This window comes from Notothenia rossii (assembly GCF_949606895.1).
Source record: "Notothenia rossii genome assembly, chromosome: 1".
Classification (NCBI taxonomy): Eukaryota; Metazoa; Chordata; class Actinopteri; order Perciformes; family Nototheniidae; genus Notothenia; species Notothenia rossii.
In genome coordinates, this window is record NC_136912.1 from 1,000,750 (window position 1) to 1,019,448 (window position 18,699).

General features: G+C 41.1%; 2 protein-coding genes across 2 annotated transcripts in view; both read left to right on the plus strand.

Moving 5' to 3' along the window:
• LOC307032247 (extracellular serine/threonine protein kinase FAM20C-like) overlaps positions 1 to 18,699 on the plus strand; it is a 72,329-nt gene that overhangs the window by 17,970 nt on the left and 35,660 nt on the right.
• Positions 1 to 18,699, plus strand: part of LOC307044790 (dynein heavy chain domain-containing protein 1-like) — a 48,381-nt gene that overhangs the window by 1,981 nt on the left and 27,701 nt on the right. Inside the window, exons 3-19 of the mRNA XM_079690171.1 lie at positions 2,889 to 2,999; positions 3,142 to 3,298; positions 5,751 to 6,005; positions 6,496 to 6,633; positions 7,411 to 7,510; positions 7,690 to 7,904; positions 9,943 to 10,181; positions 10,927 to 10,934; positions 11,079 to 11,236; positions 12,530 to 12,655; positions 12,952 to 13,228; positions 13,386 to 13,513; positions 15,329 to 15,527; positions 15,607 to 15,698; positions 17,996 to 18,224; positions 18,312 to 18,437; positions 18,535 to 18,632. Of these exons, the coding sequence (XP_079546297.1) occupies positions 2,889 to 2,999; positions 3,142 to 3,298; positions 5,751 to 6,005; positions 6,496 to 6,633; positions 7,411 to 7,510; positions 7,690 to 7,904; positions 9,943 to 10,181; positions 10,927 to 10,934; positions 11,079 to 11,236; positions 12,530 to 12,655; positions 12,952 to 13,228; positions 13,386 to 13,513; positions 15,329 to 15,527; positions 15,607 to 15,698; positions 17,996 to 18,224; positions 18,312 to 18,437; positions 18,535 to 18,632 (2,656 nt within the window). The remainder of the gene's footprint in view (positions 1 to 2,888; positions 3,000 to 3,141; positions 3,299 to 5,750; positions 6,006 to 6,495; positions 6,634 to 7,410; positions 7,511 to 7,689; positions 7,905 to 9,942; positions 10,182 to 10,926; positions 10,935 to 11,078; positions 11,237 to 12,529; positions 12,656 to 12,951; positions 13,229 to 13,385; positions 13,514 to 15,328; positions 15,528 to 15,606; positions 15,699 to 17,995; positions 18,225 to 18,311; positions 18,438 to 18,534; positions 18,633 to 18,699) is intronic.

Here is an 18,699-nt window from a genome sequence, read left to right on the forward strand (position 1 = left end):
GGACTCTTTAAAGTAGAGACACTACATACTGATATACACCTGAACATCAGCACAGGAGAGGACTCTTTAAAGTAGAGACACTACATACTGATATACACCTGAACATCAGCAGGAGAGGACTATTTAAAGTAGAGACACTACATACTGATATACACCTGACATCAGCAGAGAGGACTCTTTAAAGTAGAGACACTACATACTGATATACACCCGGACATCAGCAGGAGAGGACTATTTAAAGTAGAGACACTACATACTGATATACACCTGAACATCAGCAGGAGAGGACTCTTTAAAGTAGAGACACTACATACTGATATACACCTGAACATCAGCAGGAGAGGACTATTTAAAGTAGAGACACTACATACTGATATACACCTGAACATCAGCAGGAGAGGACTCTTTAAAGTAGAGACACTACGTACTGAAATACACCTGAACATCAGCAGGAGAGGACTCTTTAAAGTAGAGACACTACGTACTGATATACACCTGAACATCAGCAGGAGAGCACTCTTTAAAGTAGAGACACTACATACTGATATACACCTGAACATCAGCAGGAGAGGACTCTTTAAAGTAGAGACACTACATACTGATATACACCTGAACATCAGCAGGAGAGGACTCTTTAAAGTAGAGGCACTACATACTGATATACACCTGAACATCAGCAGGAGAGGACTCTTTAAAGTAGAGAAACTACATACTGATATACACCTGAACATCAGCAGGAGAGGACTCTTTAAAGTAGAGACACTACACACTGATATAGACCTGAACATCAGCAGGAGAGCACTCTTTAAAGTAGAGACACTACATACTGATATACACCTGAACATCAGCAGGAGAGGACTCTTTAAAGTAGAGACACTACATACTGATATACACCTGAACATCAGCAGGAGAGGACTCTTTAAAGTAGAGGCACTACATACTGATATACACCTGAACATCAGCAGGAGAGGACTCTTTAAAGTAGAGGCACTACATACTGATATACACCTGAACATCAGCAGGAGAGGACTCTTTAAAGTAGAGACACTACATACTGATATACACCCGGACATCAGCAGGAGAGGACTATTTAAAGTAGAGACACTACATACTGATATACACCTGAACATCAGCAGGAGAGGACTCTTTAAAGTAGAGACACTACATACTGATATACACCTGAACATCAGCAGGAGAGGACTATTTAAAGTAGAGACACTACATACTGATATACACCTGAACATCAGCAGGAGAGGACTATTTAAAGTAGAGACACTACATACTGATATACACCTGAACATCAGCAGGAGAGGACTCTTTAAAGTAGAGACACTACATACTGATATACACCTGAACATCAGCAGGAGAGGACTCTTTAAAGTAGAGACACTACATACTGATATACACCTGAACATCAGCAGGAGAGGACTATTTAAAGTAGAGACACTACATACTGATATACACCTGAACATCAGCAGGAGAGGACTCTTTAAAGTAGAGACACTACATACTGATATACACCCGGACATCAGCAGGAGAGGACTATTTAAAGTAGAGACACTACATACTGATATACACCTGAACATCAGCAGGAGAGGACTCTTTAAAGTAGAGACACTACATACTGATATACACCTGAACATCAGCAGGAGAGGACTATTTAAAGTAGAGACACTACATACTGATATACACCTGAACATCAGCAGGAGAGGACTCTTTAAAGTAGAGACACTACATACTGATATACACCTGAACATCAGCAGGAGAGGACTCTTTAAAGTAGAGACACTACATACTGATATACACCTGAACATCAGCAGGAGAGGACTCTTTAAAGTAGAGACACTACATACTGATATACACCCGGACATCAGCAGGAGAGGACTCTTTAAAGTAGAGACACCACATACTGATATACACCTGAACATCAGCAGGAGAGGACTCTTTAAAGTAGAGACACTACATACTGATATACACCTGAACATCAGCAGGAGAGGACTCTTTAAAGTAGAGACACTACATACTGATATACACCTGAACATCAGCAGGAGAGGACTCTTTAAAGTAGAGACACTACATACTGATATACACCTGAACATCAGCAGGAGAGGACTCTTTAAAGTAGAGACACTACATACTGATACACACCTGAACATCAGCAGGAGAGGACTCTTTAAAGTAGAGACACTACATACTGATATACACCCGGACATCAGCAGGAGAGGACTCTTTAAAGTAGAGACTCTACATACTGATATACACCTGAACATCAGCAGGAGAGGACTCTTTAAAGTAGAGACTCTACATACTGATATACACCTGAACATCAGCAGGAGAGGACTCTTTAAAGTAGAGACACTACATACTGATATACACCTGAACATCAGCAGGAGAGGACTCTTTAAAGTAGAGACACTACATACTGATATACACCTGAACATCAGCAGGAGAGGACTCTTTAAAGTAGAGACACTACATACTGATATACACCTGAACATCAGCAGGAGAGGACTCTTTAAAGTAGAGACACTACATACTGATATACACCTGAAGATCAGCAGGAGAGGACTCTTTAAAGTAGAGACACTACATACTGATATACACCTGAACATCAGCAGGAGAGGACTCTTTAAAGTAGAGACACTACATACTGATATACACCTGAACATCAGCAGGAGAGGACTCTTTAAAGTAGAGACACTACATACTGATATACACCTGAACATCAGCAGGAGAGGACTCTTTAAAGTAGAGACACTACATACTGAGATACACCTGAACATCAGCAGGAGAGGACTCTTTAAAGTAGAGACACTACATACTGATATACACCTGAACATCAGCAGGAGAGGACTCTTTAAAGTAGAGACACTACGCTTCTTTTGCAGGTGGCGGAGAAATGTCCGTAAAGTCATCTTTCAGCGCAGGTGTAAGGATCTTCAAGATGTTCTGCTTATCGCTGTGCCTCAGTTCAGAAATGCTCTCCTTCTGTTCAACAGGTGAGTCACACCGTGTGCAGACCAATACATAACTAATAACTAATAATAAAAACGTTCTGTTTTAAGTGCATCAGTACTGGACGTGATGAGCTTTAACACTGGTTGTTCAGATAACCTGGTAATGACACTAAGTCTTCTCCAGAACCATTGAGGAGGTGAAAGGGACCCACTGGCTGCCTCAGGAGGAGAATACATCTTTCACTTTGCTGGAATTCAAGGATGTTCTGAGGACCATGAATCAGGAGTGTCTGCAGATATTAGAGAAGTTATCACAGTACCGTGCTGCCATCCTAAATAAGGTAGGAACAAGTGGGTTCAAAATCTAACAGCTTTGATAGCTGACGATAGTTTGTAATCTATCAGGCCTGGCAGCAGCTCGATGTTAATATGCACCAGATAAAGTTCTGCTTCAAACAGCTGGTTGTGCTTTGAAAGATCAGCTGCAGTTAAGGTCAAACTTTGGGTTTAGGACCCCTGCCACGGTGTGAAAATGTGCTTTTTTCAGAGGGTATTAAGTATTTTTAAGAATATTTCTGTAATACAACTTTGAGCCTCCTCCAACTGTTTGTAACTTTCAGCAGTGAGTTTTATTTGGGTATTGTTCTGTGAACTTTGACTTCTCAGAATTTTGTGAAATCAGACTTTTTCTTATAATTTTGACTTCTTTTCAGAATTTTGACTTTTTTTCTTAAAGTTTTGACTTTTCCTTAAAATGTTGACTTTTTCTTTAAATATCGATTTTTTTGCATAATTTTGACTTTTTTGCAAAAATCTGACTTTTTCTTCGAATTTTGATTTTTTCCATAATTTTCACTTTTTTCCATTATGTTGAAGCTTTCTTTGAATTTTTACTTTTTCTTTGAAGTTTTACATTTTGCAGAATATCTCTGAAATGAAACCTGTATTTCAGTATGTATCCACCCTTTCAACAGCTCTAATTCCAAGTACTTTGCAAACGTATAATGTTATCTACGATATTAACATCTCATTAGTAGTAACTAACATGGTTTAATCTGACTTCAATTATAGTGTATTTTATACAAATATGCTCTCTAGACATATCTTTCAAATTTTATATATATATATTAGGGCTGTCAAGTTAACGCGTTAATAACAAAAAAATTAACGCCACTGATTATTTTAACGCGTAGTTTCAGAGCGCATCAAGTTTAAAATACCATCTACAAGCTGATGCTGACCACACTTCCACGCTCACCGGCAGGCCCCACTGACTGGCCATCGGGAGGACCGGGAGGGTGTGTGTATGTGTGGAGCGAGAGAGAGAGAGAGAACGGACACACCTTACGTGTATTGTTGATGTTAGCATCTGGTGCTAGCTAGCTGCGCTAACAGATATAAGTAGCTGTTTCAATGAAACACACACACACACACACACACACACACACCCACACACACACACACACACACACATTGTATTGTATGAGAGGTTCCAGGTTGAATCGAGGCGGATATTTGTAATGTTCAGAGGTTGTTGTGTTTAATATTCATACTTCAACATTTCTCAAACAAAAGTACGTTGACAACTAAAAACCACCAAAAACACAACATGGCATATTTATTGTTCCTTTAATCCCACTCGTCGTTAGAGCTCAATATTTTTCATTTCATGGCGTGTTGAGCCTTTGATTTATTTTGTATCTACTCTTCAAACTCTTCAAATATTAAAGGGAGTAAATGTAAATTCAATATTGAGTGCCTTCAGCCAATTTTGAATCTTTGATTACCACAGACTTGCAACATATGGACAATAACAAAATAAATGCATCTGAGGCCTGTACGACGAAGCCGGTTCAACCTAACCTGGATATGTTTGAGTTAGCCGGTTGGTCTAATCCAAAACATACTCGCTAAGCGGTCCTACGACGCGGGTTATCAAGTGGATCTAGTTAGGTTAGGTGCGTTCACATGAAAGGGGTGGTATCTGGAGCATTCGACCAATCACAAACATGGAGAAGCGTACTGACAGCGCAGCGTCATACTTCCTGAATGAAAAGTCAACTATAATATTAGACATATGAAGAAGTTAAACTTTAAACATCCATGACTTAAACACTTTATCCAGGATCAAAGCCACATAGCTGCACCTGCAAGGTGAATACAGCTGGTAACAGAACAAGTGTTTGAATGCGTACATGAACAGGTTTGTGATATCACTGCCCCGTCTAAGACACCATCTGACTTTCATTACATTTGGCTCGAGTGTTTCCTCAACTTAATGTGTTGCTTCAAATAATCCTTCTGCATACAGTATGTGACACTGTGAGTGTTGCACGGCCAGATACGGCTCAGCTGACTCAGATAAGGAGATGATACATTATGATGTGATATGCAGCGGACTGTACTTAATGTTACTCTGATCCGGTTACTTATGTTGTGGCAGATATTTAAGTAAGCTTTCTTAACGCTAATGTTCTAATAGTCAGATTGCTCTGAAGATGGGAGGTGATATTCTATTAATGTTCACGTTCACACAGTCGCTGATTTCTGCCGGCCGTCTTTCCTGCAACGGCAGCTTTTCTGTATTTCCTTTCTCCTGTAATATGACTTGATCGCTTTAAACTCCGCACACTGAGCTCTGATTGGTCAGCAGGCAGTGCTTTCACTGAGTTGAGCTCTTAGCTCCGGAGCAGGTTAGCCGTTCAGCATCAGTTACCATGGAGATCTACCCCGATAAAAACAGAACCAGCGCCGGGTGAGGGAGGATCTCATCTAACTGGTTTCTTCCTGCAGGTCAGGGAGCACAGCTACAGGACTCAGCAGGAGCTTCAGCTGCACCTGGAGTTCAGTCTGAAGCCGAGCAGAAGCGTTGAGCCGCTGCACCGCCAGCTGCTCCACCAGCAGCAGCTTCTCTCACAGCTCAGCAGGTCTGAGAGCGTCCTGCAGAGGCTGGGCAGCTTCTCTGCTCTCATCAACACCATCACCGTGCAGAGCATCGTCTCTCTCATCACTCAGGACCTCACTCAGTTCACCAGCCGGGTCCTGAAGGTGAGAGGGGGGCTGCATTAACCGCTCTTACTGAATTACAAATGAATAACTTTGTCACTTTTCAGCTTTCACCAGCAAATGATATGGATACAACACGTTTTATTACTATGGAATCATGAAGAAAGCTTCAGAAAGACTAAATATTTCAATTCAATTCAAGGCTTTATTGTCATTTGTTCAGTAGTGTAGATGTCCACAGTGCAACATACACTTTATACAGGACAAATAAAACAGATCAACTAGTGCAAGGCAATAGAAATAGTGCAAGAAGAGTGCATACAAGTAAATGGAATATGATATATTAGATACATCATTTGAACAGATGAATGTTTATGGATGTTCTTTCAAAAGTTCAGGTGTTTAACAGTCTTATTTCCTGTGGTATGAAAGTGTCCTGATGCTGCGGTACCGCCTGCCAAACCACAGCAGACGATGAATTGAATGAACATGTAATCAATGAAATGCTGTTTGTGTGTTTCTGTGTGTTTAGAGAGGTGGACGTGAGGGCTGTTTGTTCCACACTGAGCTGAGTCTCAGGGATGATCAGCTGACGGTGGACCCCCCCACACATCTGCTGCAGGAAGCTGTGAGCGGAGCCATACTGACTGTACAAGACTCTGTAATACAGGTAAATCACAGTTTGTGTTGTTACAAATGCAACTGCGTTATCCATCCAGTGCAGCCGCACCAAAGAACCACTCTGTATGTCTTCTATAAAAGGGATTTCAATCTTATATCAATTTAGACTTTTTCTTAGAATTTTGACTTTTTTCAGGAATCAGACTTTTTCTTAGAATTTTGACTTTTTTCCATTAAAGAGTCCCTTTTCTGTTTTTGGAGATTTTAGGCGCTTTCACACCGGATTAATTTTCCCCGTACTTTTCCCTTTTAGTTCCGATAGTTCCTGGGATTTTGCATTCACACCAAAAAGAGAACTTAGTTCATGAGAACTTTCCCCCCCTTTTTAGTCCCTGCTAGAGAGCAGGTACTTTCCTGGGGAGAAAAAAGTTCCAATTTCTGATTGGCTTGGCGAATTGCAAACCATGCCCCGTAAAACTCTGAAAGTTCCATGTGGGAACTAAGTGCTGGGAACTAAGTGCTGGGAACTAAGTGCTGGGAACTAAGTGCTGGGAACTAAGTGCTGGGAACTAAGTACGGCAAAGTACTTGGTGTGAAAGCGGCTATTGTCTTTCCTGTAGTGGGTTATACAGGTTTTTGCACACATGTAAAGCCTTGGTCCAAGTTTCATCTGCAGGAGGGGATCTGTCTTTATTCAGGGCCAGTTTCAGTCAGCTCCACTGCATCTTAATGATGTTTTTAGACACCATTTCCTATCAAACGGACTTATGTTCATTCAAACAGTTCTGTTGCAATTCTTCTTCTTCTGCTTCTTCTTCTGTGGTAGATGTGTGATTCTTGTGGACTCTTCCTGGAGATCAGCAACACTTCTGATGTCTCTCAGGATTCACCCTCTGACCTCACATGTATTGAGCATCTTATCACAGGTAGTAGCAGTGAAGTTTCTTCTAGTTTTTTTTATTTGACTCTTTGGATTTCACTTCATTTGACCCAAGCTGCAGTATTCATATAAAAAAGTGACTTAACCCCACCCATCGTCTCTAGTTCCTGTTGCTGCATGCATGCATGGGATTCTAAACATGTCTCCTTGTGTTGTGGTTCTCAGGGGAGGATACCAGCGGTGAAGAGTGCTGCTCCTGGAGGTTGCACAGAGAGGCGTCCTCTCGCTGGCTGCAGCTGCAGAAGCGAACCTCTCTGCTGCTGCAGGGCCGCCGGCTGCACGGCTGCTTCGCCCCCCTCACCCAGAGCCAGCTGCAGCAGCAGATCCACATCCACATCCACACAACACAAGCTGAGGAGGAGCAGGCCGGCGTCATGCAGGCAAGACATTCTACTTTAATACTGACAGAATGTCTGTCATGTCAGAAATGTCAGAAGAGGTGGTGTCCAGCCTCTTGAGATGTCCTGTTTCCAAAGTGCTGATTCTCTGTCTGTTACTTTAGATGAAAATAAGGAACCACTCCCCACGCCCCTCTGAGAGACATTTGGTTAAAAACAACACATTAGGCGCTTTCACACCGGAGTACTTTTCCAAGGAATAGTTCCCGGAACTTTTATTTCCTGGAACTATCTAGTAAATCGCGTTCGGTCCCTGAGGAGGCCGCTGACGTCACTTCTTCTTCTTCTGCTTTGGGTTTACTGGCAGGCCGCAAACAACGTCACGGCGTATACTGCCACCCGAAGTCCCCGGCCGGAAGTCCCCGGAGTTAGGGACTGGCTTCAGTAGAAGCTGCTGGGACTCCCAGCAGCTTCTACTAATGCTAATGCTAATGCTAATAATGCAAATGCGAGCAAATAAAATGGCGGCTTCACAATTCGCCCAGCCAATCAGAAATTGGAACCTTTTCCTCCCCAGGAAAGTACCACCTCTCTATCAGGGGCTGAAAAGGGGGGAAAAGATTCGCAAAAAAAAGTTCTAGTTCCAGATCTTTTTGGTGTGAACGCAAAATCCCAGGAACTATCGGAACTATTCCTGGGAAAAGTACTCCGGTGTGAAAGCGCCTAATGGTGCTCTAGGACGAGAGTCAGGTGATAAGGTGGGGGTGGGGGGGGGGGTTACCTTGGTTGATGATTGGCTAATGCAGCGGTTCCCAACCTTTTTCCACTCAGGGCCCACTTAACAATCACATTTCTTTTCGCGGCCCACATTCAACCATAAACAATACGGAGGCTAAATAAAGTTCTGATTGGTCAATTCAGAACATGTGACACGTTGTTAATCCAGTAGAAGGGACCCCTGTCAAGGACTGAAATGACCGTTGCTAAGGTGGATCAAGAAAGAGAAAGGAAAAGAGGTTAAAATGAAAATAATAATAATGAAAACATCTATATGGATTCTGACACTTCTACATCCAACTCACAGATGTAACCTTGCTTTGAGAAAGAAGATGATTAATGTTCCCCTTTTAGAAGTGAAGACATGGTCATTTGTTCTGGGAAGGTCATTTTCTAACCTGAGACCTGAAAAACAGGCTCAGGGCTTAAGAGGTTAAGAGAGCTTTAGCAAAAAACAAACACTTCTGGGGTCATTTGGGGTCATTTTCCATATCTCTGGCCCACCTCTGTCAATTTTGATGATTGACATCTCTTTTTAACCGTTAGAGCCAATAAAATGGAGGGGAAGCTCCTAAAATCCATCTAAACATTACCCATTGGGGAATGAGTGCTGCACAGCCAGAATGAGCAAAACCGGAAGCTGTCATAGCAGCTATATATGAAAACTCCGTTATTGACATTAAAATGGAATGATGGATTATCAGTAATCATTTCAGACACATTGGATTAACCTTCAGCAGCGTTTTTATAGTTTGAATGCCATTGAACACAACTTTTGATCAGAAACAGCAAAAGGTAAGACAAATTGGCCGTAAAGCTACGTGGTGTGATGTCTGGGTTTGCTTCCCCTTTCGCGAGTTTTGATTGCTCAGTGATGATACTTATATTTCTGGAATCTGTGGAATCTCAGTTTGCTAATCGCATTTTTTCGCTCAGGGCTAATTCAGAGCCTTTGTTATTACCCTTGTCTTTTGTTTAGCTAAACATTGTTAACATTGTCTGAAAGCTGAGTTTCTTCCCGTTAAGTGGATATGACACATTCATAGTTGATTAAATGTCAAGAAGCCCTCAGACGCATGTGCATGTGTTTCTTGCATGATGTTGCGTTTTGCCTCCGGTACCGGGAATGTTCAAAACTGGGATGTTTTCATAATTGTAAACTTTTATTTTCTGACCATCAATAAGATGATTTGATTGTAATTCATTACTTTAGTCAACTTTGATTGATTGTGCTTTAAAGAGTTGTTAGTTAACATGAACCTGTTGACTGGCTCATGGGTTCCCCTCTGTGTTCTGTGGACAGGAAGCAGACGTAGAGATCCAGCAGCTGTGTGAGAGCTTCTCCTGGTTGGTGGACATTAATGTGTTCATTAGTGAAAGGAGTGTTTCCTCTCTGGACTCCCTGAAGGATCAGCCCGCTTCACAGTACCAGGATCTGATAGAGAAGACCCGCTGCCTGACAGAAAGACTCTCCAGCGTCCCCTCCTCCGTCTCCACCTCCAACCAGCTGATCAACATCCAGTGCAGCCAAGGAGCCCCTCCGTATGTCCTCTATAAAGGGATTTCACTCTCATCAGCTTTCCAAAAAAACATTACTCAGGCCATCAAGTATTTGAACTTTTTTCTTATCATTTAGAATTATTTTCAGAATTCAGATTTTATTCTCAGAATTTAGATTTTTTTCAGAAATCTGACTTTTCCGTAGAATTTTGACTTTTCTCAGAATTATGACTTTTTCTTAAAATTTGGAATTTCCCTCATAATTTTGACTTTTCTCACAATTTTGAATTTTTTGAATCGTTAATTTTTCCGAAATCAGACTTTTTCTTAGAATTTTGCGCAGAAATCTGACTTTTTCTCATAATGTAATTTTTTTTACCAGAAATCTGACTTTTCTCATGTTATTTTTTTCTTAGAATTGTTACTTTTTCAGAACTCTGACTTTTTCTCATAATGTAATTTTTTACCTGAAATTTTTTACTTTTTCTTAGAATTTTTCTTAGAATTGTTACTTCTTCTCACAATTGTTACTTTTTCTGAAATCAGACTTTTTCTTAGAATTTTGACTTTCTACAGAAATCTGACTGGTTCTCATAACGTTATTTTTTTCTTAGAATTTTTACTTTTCTTAAAATGTTTACTTTTTTGCAGAAATCAGACTTTTTCTCAGAATTTTGACGTTTTTTCAGAGATCTGACTTTTCCTTAAATAGAATCAGAAACCAAGTTTATATCTTTGATGAAAGATTGAAAAATTGGTAAATTATAGAACATGAACCATTTATAAGGACATGTGGTAAGATCTTATTGTAAGTAGCTTTGGATAAAAGCGTCAGCTAAATGCAATGTAATGTGACAGCTAATGGATGTATCAGTATTCATGCTGTATCCATTATGTGTAAGCTATATCTTTTAAATGAATACCTTCTGTGTTTTTAAGAGCAACAGCTGAGGCTGCTAGAGGAGAAACTGCAGCAGCAGCTGGTGCAGCAGATCCAGAGTCTCTCTGAAAACGTCTCATCAGACCTTCAGAGATATGCTGCTCGACTCAGGACAGAACCAGGAGACCTGCAGGAGCTCTCCACATACGCTCTCATGGTAAGAAACACCCTTTACTCTTACATAGTTCAAATAGATTTCCAGTTTTGCAAAAGAGAGGAAATATTCCAGACTCTTTAGTTTGCATAGTTCCACCTCTGCAGGGTTGGTAGAGCTTCAGATCCTCTGAGTCTCTTCTTTTAGTCACACTTTCATTTCATTATTCATCCCAAAAGGCTCTGTGTTTTCAAAGTGTTCTGAATTTAGATCCATCGTCACAGAATGAAAGGTAAGGTAAAGTGCATTCAGCTCTTTAAAGTGGTATTTAAAGAAACACTAGTGCTCTCTTGTGTAACTGCAGGAGTTGAGCTTTTGAGATGATGGGTTGTCAAAGTGTTTTAAAATAGAGTATCACGTCAGAGTGAGAGTTTGTAGTTTGGTTATATCTCACTTTATCCTGAACCTCTCCTGTAGAGACTCACATTCACCTCCACATGTCAACACTTAAGGAATACTAAATACTCTTTAGTTTATTACTTTACCCACCTGACATTAGAGATTAGATGATTTCTGATTCCAAAACCAACACTTTGTTTTTGAGTAAAACACTTTTCAGGGAGAAGGAAACTGATGTATTTTACCCAACATTATGTAATGCTCTAAGTAGAGATCTGAAAGTCACCAAGAACTGTAACTGAACAGCCTCTTCACCTTCAAATAGGGTGTTAGGAAAGATATACTATATTATATTGTTATGTTTTGTGATACTGTAGCAACTTTTAATTAATATTTTACATGCAAATAATGACTCAGTCAATCCTTATTTATTGTGCGTCTGTGACATCTCAAAATATTGCAATGTTGTTGGTTGTAACTCTGATAAATGCAATCGCAGATCCCATTGTTGCTATTGCAAACATATGAAGCATTTTCACTCAGATTTCATGCATATGGCGATTTCTTTGCCAACAATGTGACTGATTATTACACTGAGTTTGCTTCTGATCTGAAGGATCGCCGGTTCAAGACCCGACCAACTACAACCTTGCAACCTCTTCACTCTGGTGCCTCTATAAAAGTGCATGTGTATGTGTGTGTGTACAACTACAGAGTGGGAAGCTTGGGGATCAATAAAGGGTCATCTTACAAAAAACATCTTCTAAATCACAGCCTTGCTTACAGACAGTTATGCAATATATTTATTTATGTATAACCCCTGTATCATGATACTTATCGTATCCTCAGATTTGTTTCCAACACACAGATTCACTGATTCAACATGCTATAGTTTGTGAGGCAGGACAATCAATTAACATGACTACACAAATGTTTTAATCTGGCTCATCATTTCAGGTGAGGGAGTGTGTGAAGATGTGTCCTGACATGCAGAGACGTTTGGAGTACATTCACTCCCTCCAGGAAACTCTCTGCAAGAACTACAGGAAGAGGACTGAACAAGAGGACGCTGTGAAGGAAAAGGTCTGCGCTGTTAGATGAGTAGATTCATGCATTCATTCAAGAACATCTATTTAAACTCTACTGTGTGTGTGTGTGTGTGTGTGTGTGTGTGTGTGTGTGTGTGTGTGTGTGTGTGTGTGTGTGTGTGTGTGTGTGTGTGTGTGTGTGTGTGTGTGTGTGTGTGTGTGTGTGTGTGTGTGTGTGTGTGTGTGTGTGTGTGTGTGTGTGTGTGTGTGTGTGTGTGTGTGTGTGTGTGTGTGTGTGTGTGTGTGTGTGTGTGTGTGTGTGTGTGTGTGTGTGTGTGTTTCTTTGTTCAGATGCTGGCCTTGTGGGATGGCTTCATTCCCCTCCTAAAGGAAGCAGACAGCATTGTGTCTTGTCGTCTTCCTTCAATGGCAAGCGCCTTGGACGCCATGTTCTCAGTGTTGGCCTGTGACCTTAAAAACACCGTCTCTAAAGCTACAGCCGGACCCTTCATGGACCCGAGCCAGGAGGCTAAAGAGATGGTTTCCAGACTGAGCCTCATGTGTGTTCATGTGCACAATCTCAACGCAAAGCTGGAGCAACTGAGCAGCAAAGGTCAAAACCTACACGGTGAGATGATACTAATCATTTCTGTGATTTACTTCAAACAAGCTTAAGAACCGCAAAAAGCAATGTGGTGCATTTGGTCCTATAACAACCATATCAAACAAAGTGTTTCATGTTCTATATTTAGAACATCTTGTCATGTTTTATTTCCTCCCATTAGAACATCCAAAGGATTTGTCCATTTTAACAGCCGATGTTCAGAGGGTCAAAGCCCGTAAAGAGTTGTGGGAGATCATCTCTGCGTACACAACATGGAGAGAAGAGTGGAAACAGCTGCTTCTCACTGAGGTGACATTTCAAATCCACCTCTGTAATTCACAAGATGAATGAATGACACATGCACAACCAGACGTGGGAGAAGTACTCAGATCTTGTATTTGAGTAAAAGTAGAAGTACTCAGATCTTGTACTTGAGTAAAAGTAGAAGTACTCAGATCTTGCACTTGAGTTAAAGTAGAAGTACTCAGATCTTGCACTTGAGTTAAAGTAGAAGTACTCAGATCTTGCACTTGAGTTAAAGTAGAAGTACTCAGATCTTGTACTTGAGTTAAAGTAGAAGTACTCAGATCTTGTACTTGAGTTAAAGTAGAAGTACTCAGATCTTGTACTTGAGTAAAAGTAGAAGTACTCAGATCTTGTACTTGAATTAAAGTAGAAGTACTCAGATCTTGTTCTTGAGTAAAAGTAGAAGTACTCAGATCTTGTACTTGAGTTAAAGTAGAAGTACTCAGATCTTGTACTTGAGTTAAAGTAGAAGTACTCAGACCTTGTACTTGAGTTAAAGTAGAAGTACTCAGATCTTGTACTTGAGTAAAAGTAGAAGTACTCAGATCTTGTACTTGGGTAAAAGTAGAAGTACTCAGGTCTTGTACTTGAGTAAAAGTAGAAGTACTCAGATCTTGTACTTGAATTAAAGTAGAAGTACTCAGATCTTGTACTTGAGTAAAAGTAGAAGTACTCAGATCTTGTACTTGAATTAAAGTAGAAGTACTCAGATCTTGTACTTGAATTAAAGTAGAAGTACTCAGGTCTTGTACTTGAATTAAAGTAGAAGTACTCAGATCTTGTACTTGAGTAAAAGTAGAAGTACTCAGGTCTTGTACTTGAATTAAAGTAGAAGTACTCAGATCTTGTACTTGAGTAAAAGTAGAAGTACTCAGATCTTGTTCTTGAGTAAAAGTAGAAGTACTCAGACCTTGTACTTGAGTAAAAGTAGAAGTACTCAGACCTTGTACTTGAGTAAAAGTAGAAGTACTCAGACCTTGTACTTGAGTAAAAGTAGAAGTACTCAGATCTTGTTCTTGAGTAAAAGTAGAAGTACTCAGACCTTGTACTTGAGTAAAAGTAGAAGTACTCAGATCTTGTTATTGAGTAAAAGTAGAAGTACTCAGATCTTGTACTTGAGTAAAAGTAGAAGTACTCAGATCTTGTTCTTGAGTAAAAGTAGAAGTACTCAGATCTTGTACTTGAGTAAAAGTAGAAGTACTCAGATCTTGTACTTGAGTAAAAGTAGAAGTACTCAGATCTTGTACTTGAGTAAAAGTAGAAGTACCAGAGTGTAGGAATACTCTGTTACAGTAAAAGTCCTGTATTCAAAATGTTCCTCAAGTGAAAGTAGAAAAGTATTCTCATCAAAATCTAGTGAAAGACAGTAAAAGTAGTCGTTGTGCAGATTGGTCCATTTCAGAATAATAGATATGATATGTTTTATAATGATTGATCATGAAAGTGTTCTCAAAGCTGGTAAAGGTGCAGCTAGTCTGAATGGCTTTGTATACTGCAGGGTAGCTGGTGGATTTACACTTAGACTTTATGTAGCAACAAGGGGTCACGATTTGATGAAGAATCGTGCCCCCAAGAAATCAAATCGAATCCTGAGATTCCCTGCATCGTGCACCCCTATAAAACATGTACTTGATTGTCCTTTATATCTATGGAGGACCAAAGTACCTTTTAATAACAAGAGTATTGGCCTGGATCGTAGTAAACAAACAAAGATATTCCAAGCACTGTTTATAAAAGCGATAGAGTTAAGAAAATGTTGTTTTGCAATCACTATTGTCTATTTAAACCAACAAGTCTGTTTGAATCTCTTCCTGTCAGGTCGTGGTGTCAGAAGCTCAGGGGGAAATTGCCAAGTGGAAGGAGCGAACTTTGTCTCTAACAAGCATCATACCTACCCATGATGCAGTGCTGCAGCAGGCTTTAGGAAACCTGGAAAGTTTAGAGTATCACGTTGAGGTCATGGCCAAACTGCAAAGCCCAATGCTGACACACAGACACTGGAAAGACATTTTTGAAGGTCAGATACTTTGCCAATATTGTAACACATGCATTCATCCACAGAATATTTACCAACTAAAATACATTTATTCTGCCAGGCATGGGTCTGCGGTTTGTCCCAGAGAAGAAGGTGACTGTCGCTGAACTGACCTCTCTACCTCTTGAAGTTCACCAGGAACTAATCAACAAGGTGAGAACATGAGAGATTTACACACTGGGCTGTTTCTGGTTAAAAAGGAAAATAATTGCTGTTGATCCTAAATAGAGAGGTGCTCCACCTGAATGAGTCCTAAAACCAAGAAAGGTATCAGCATTTCATCACTTCCTGTCCCCTGGTTTTCTGGATCTGCTTTTGGTTGTTTTCCGGAAATCAGGCCTGTGGTTAACACAAGATGAAGAGATTTTAACGTTTTGCTTATGATATAAAATACGTCAGTAAATACCCCATTGGTTAATTTAAAAACAGAGGTTGCTAACAAGTGTCTAAATGAGACGACTAAACGTCATCACGCCCAACATTAGCCTCCTTTAGCTTAGCGGTGGGGACGTGAAGTCATGTGACCGTGCTGTATTTCCTTTATAGCCCAACATTAGCCTCCTTTAGCTTAGCGGTGGAGAGACGTGAAGTCATGTGACCGTGCTGTAGTTCCTTTATAGCCCAACATTAGCCTCCTTTAGCTTAGCGGTGGTGACGTGAAGTCATGTGACCGTGCTGTAGTTCCTTTATAGCCCAACATTAGCCTCCTTTAGCTTAGCGGTGGTGACGTGAAGTCATGTGACCGTGCTGTAGTTCCTTTATAGCCCAACATTAGCCTCCTTTAGCTTAGCGGTGGTGACGTGAAGTCATGTGACCGTGCTGTAGTTCCTTTATAGCCCAACATTAGCCTCCTTTAGCTTAGCGGTGGTGAAGTGAAGTCATGTGACCGTGCTGTAGTTCCTTTATAGCCCAACATTAGCCACCTTTAGCTTAGCGGTGGTGACGTGAAGTCATATGACCGTGCTGTAGTTCCTTTATAGCCCAACATTAGCCACCTTTAGCTTAGCGGTGGTGACGTGAAGTCATGTGACCGTGCTGTAGTTCCTTTATAGCCCAACATTAGCCACCTTTAGCTTAGCGGTGGTGACGTGAAGTCATGTGACCGTGCTGTAGTTCCTTTATAGCCCAACATTAGCCACCTTTAGCTTAGCGGTGGTGACGTGAAGTCATGTGACCGTGCTGTAGTTCCTTTATAGCCCAACATTAGCCACCTTTAGCTTAGCGGTGGTGACGTGAAGTCATGTGACCGTGCTGTAGTTCCTTTATAGCCCAACATTAGCCACCTTTAGCTTAGCGGTGGTGACGTGAAGTCATGTGACCGTGCTGTAGTTCCTTTATAGCCCAACATTAGCCTCCTTTAGCTTAGCGGTGGTGACGTGAAGTCATGTGACCGTGCTGTAGTTCCTTTATAGCCCAACATTAGCCACCTTTAGCTTAGCGGTGGTGACGTGAAGTCATGTGACCGTGCTGTAGTTCCTTTATAGCCCAACATTAGCCTCCTTTAGCTTAGCGGTGGTGACTTGAAGTCATGTGACCGTGCTGTAGTTCCTTTATAGCCCAACATTAGCCACCTTTAGCTTAGCGGGGGAGACGTGAAGTCATGTGACCGTGCTGTAGTTCCTTTATAGCCCAACATTAGCCACCTTTAGCTTAGCGGTGGTGACGTGAAGTCATGTGACCGTGCTGTAGTTCCTTTATAGCCCAACATTAGCCTCCTTTAGCTTAGCGGTGGTGACGTGAAGTCATGTGACCGTGCTGTAGTTCCTTTATAGCCCAACATTAGCCTCCTTTAGCTTAGCGGTGGTGACGTGAAGTCATGTGACCGTGCTGTAGTTCCTTTATAGCCCAACATTAGCCACCTTTAGCTTAGCGGTGGTAACGTGAAGTCATGTGACCGTGCTGTAGTTCCTTTATAGCCCAACATTAGCCACCTTTAGCTTAGCGGTGGTGACGTGAAGTCATGTGACCGTGCTGTAGTTCCTTTATAGCCCAACATTAGCCTCCTTTAGCTTAGCGGTGGTGACGTGAAGTCATGTGACCGTGCTGTAGTTCCTTTATAGCCCAACATTAGCCTCCTTTAGCTTAGCGGTGGTGACGTGAAGTCATGTGACCGTGCTGTAGTTCCTTTATAGCCCAACATTAGCCACCTTTAGCTTAGCAGTGGTGACGTGAAGTCATGTGACCGTGCTGTAGTTCCTTTATAGCCCAACATTAGCCACCTTTAGCTTAGCAGTGGTGACGTGAAGTCATGTGACCGTGCTGTAGTTCCTTTATAGCCCAACATTAGCCACCTTTAGCTTAGCGGTGGTGACGTGAAGTCATGTGACCGTGCTGTAGTTCCTTTATAGCCCAACATTAGCCACTTCTAACATATATAATCCTGTAACAGAAAGGCAACACCCCTTCACGCTCATATTGTTACACACTGACCTTTCTTCTTACTCTTTCAGATATGCAGGGATGCACAAGCAGAGTATAACATGGAGCAGAAATTCATACAGCTTCAACAGGAATGGAAACCCAGACTATTCCAGCTGGATAAATTCACACTGCCTGTTTGGCAGCATCAAAAACAACAACATGTATTACCAGAAACAAAGAAACCCACAGAGGGCACAGTTTCAAAACTCCAAACTGCCAATCAACACACCTGTAATGATCCAAGACTCCTCGTCATTGGTGAGACCTAATAACAAGCCAGACAATGTGTAAAATCAATACTCAGCTTACAGTTTGCTGGGGTTAACCATGTGTCTTCTTACTCAGGTCTGGAGATACACTTTGCTGAGATAGAGAACGATTTGATGACTCTGTCCACCATGTTGAAGTCCCCACACAGCGTTGAGTTCAGGCTGCAGATTGTACATTTGTTCCAATCACTGCACGATCTCGGTACGGTGGATATTCAACCAAAGAGAACATTTGCATCCAATTTGAGGAACAGTTTGAACATTGTAATGTCCTTTTGTTTTCTGTTCATTATTAATAGGGAAGCTGCTTTGTTTATTTGAAAGATACCAGCAGTTATGGGCTTTCTTGACCAAGATGTTCCATGGAACATCCATAAGTGTACAGAGTGTGGAGCTGGTATGTCATCCTTATATTTATATATAATATATCACAATGTGTTATGAATCTGATTGCAGAGCTTTTC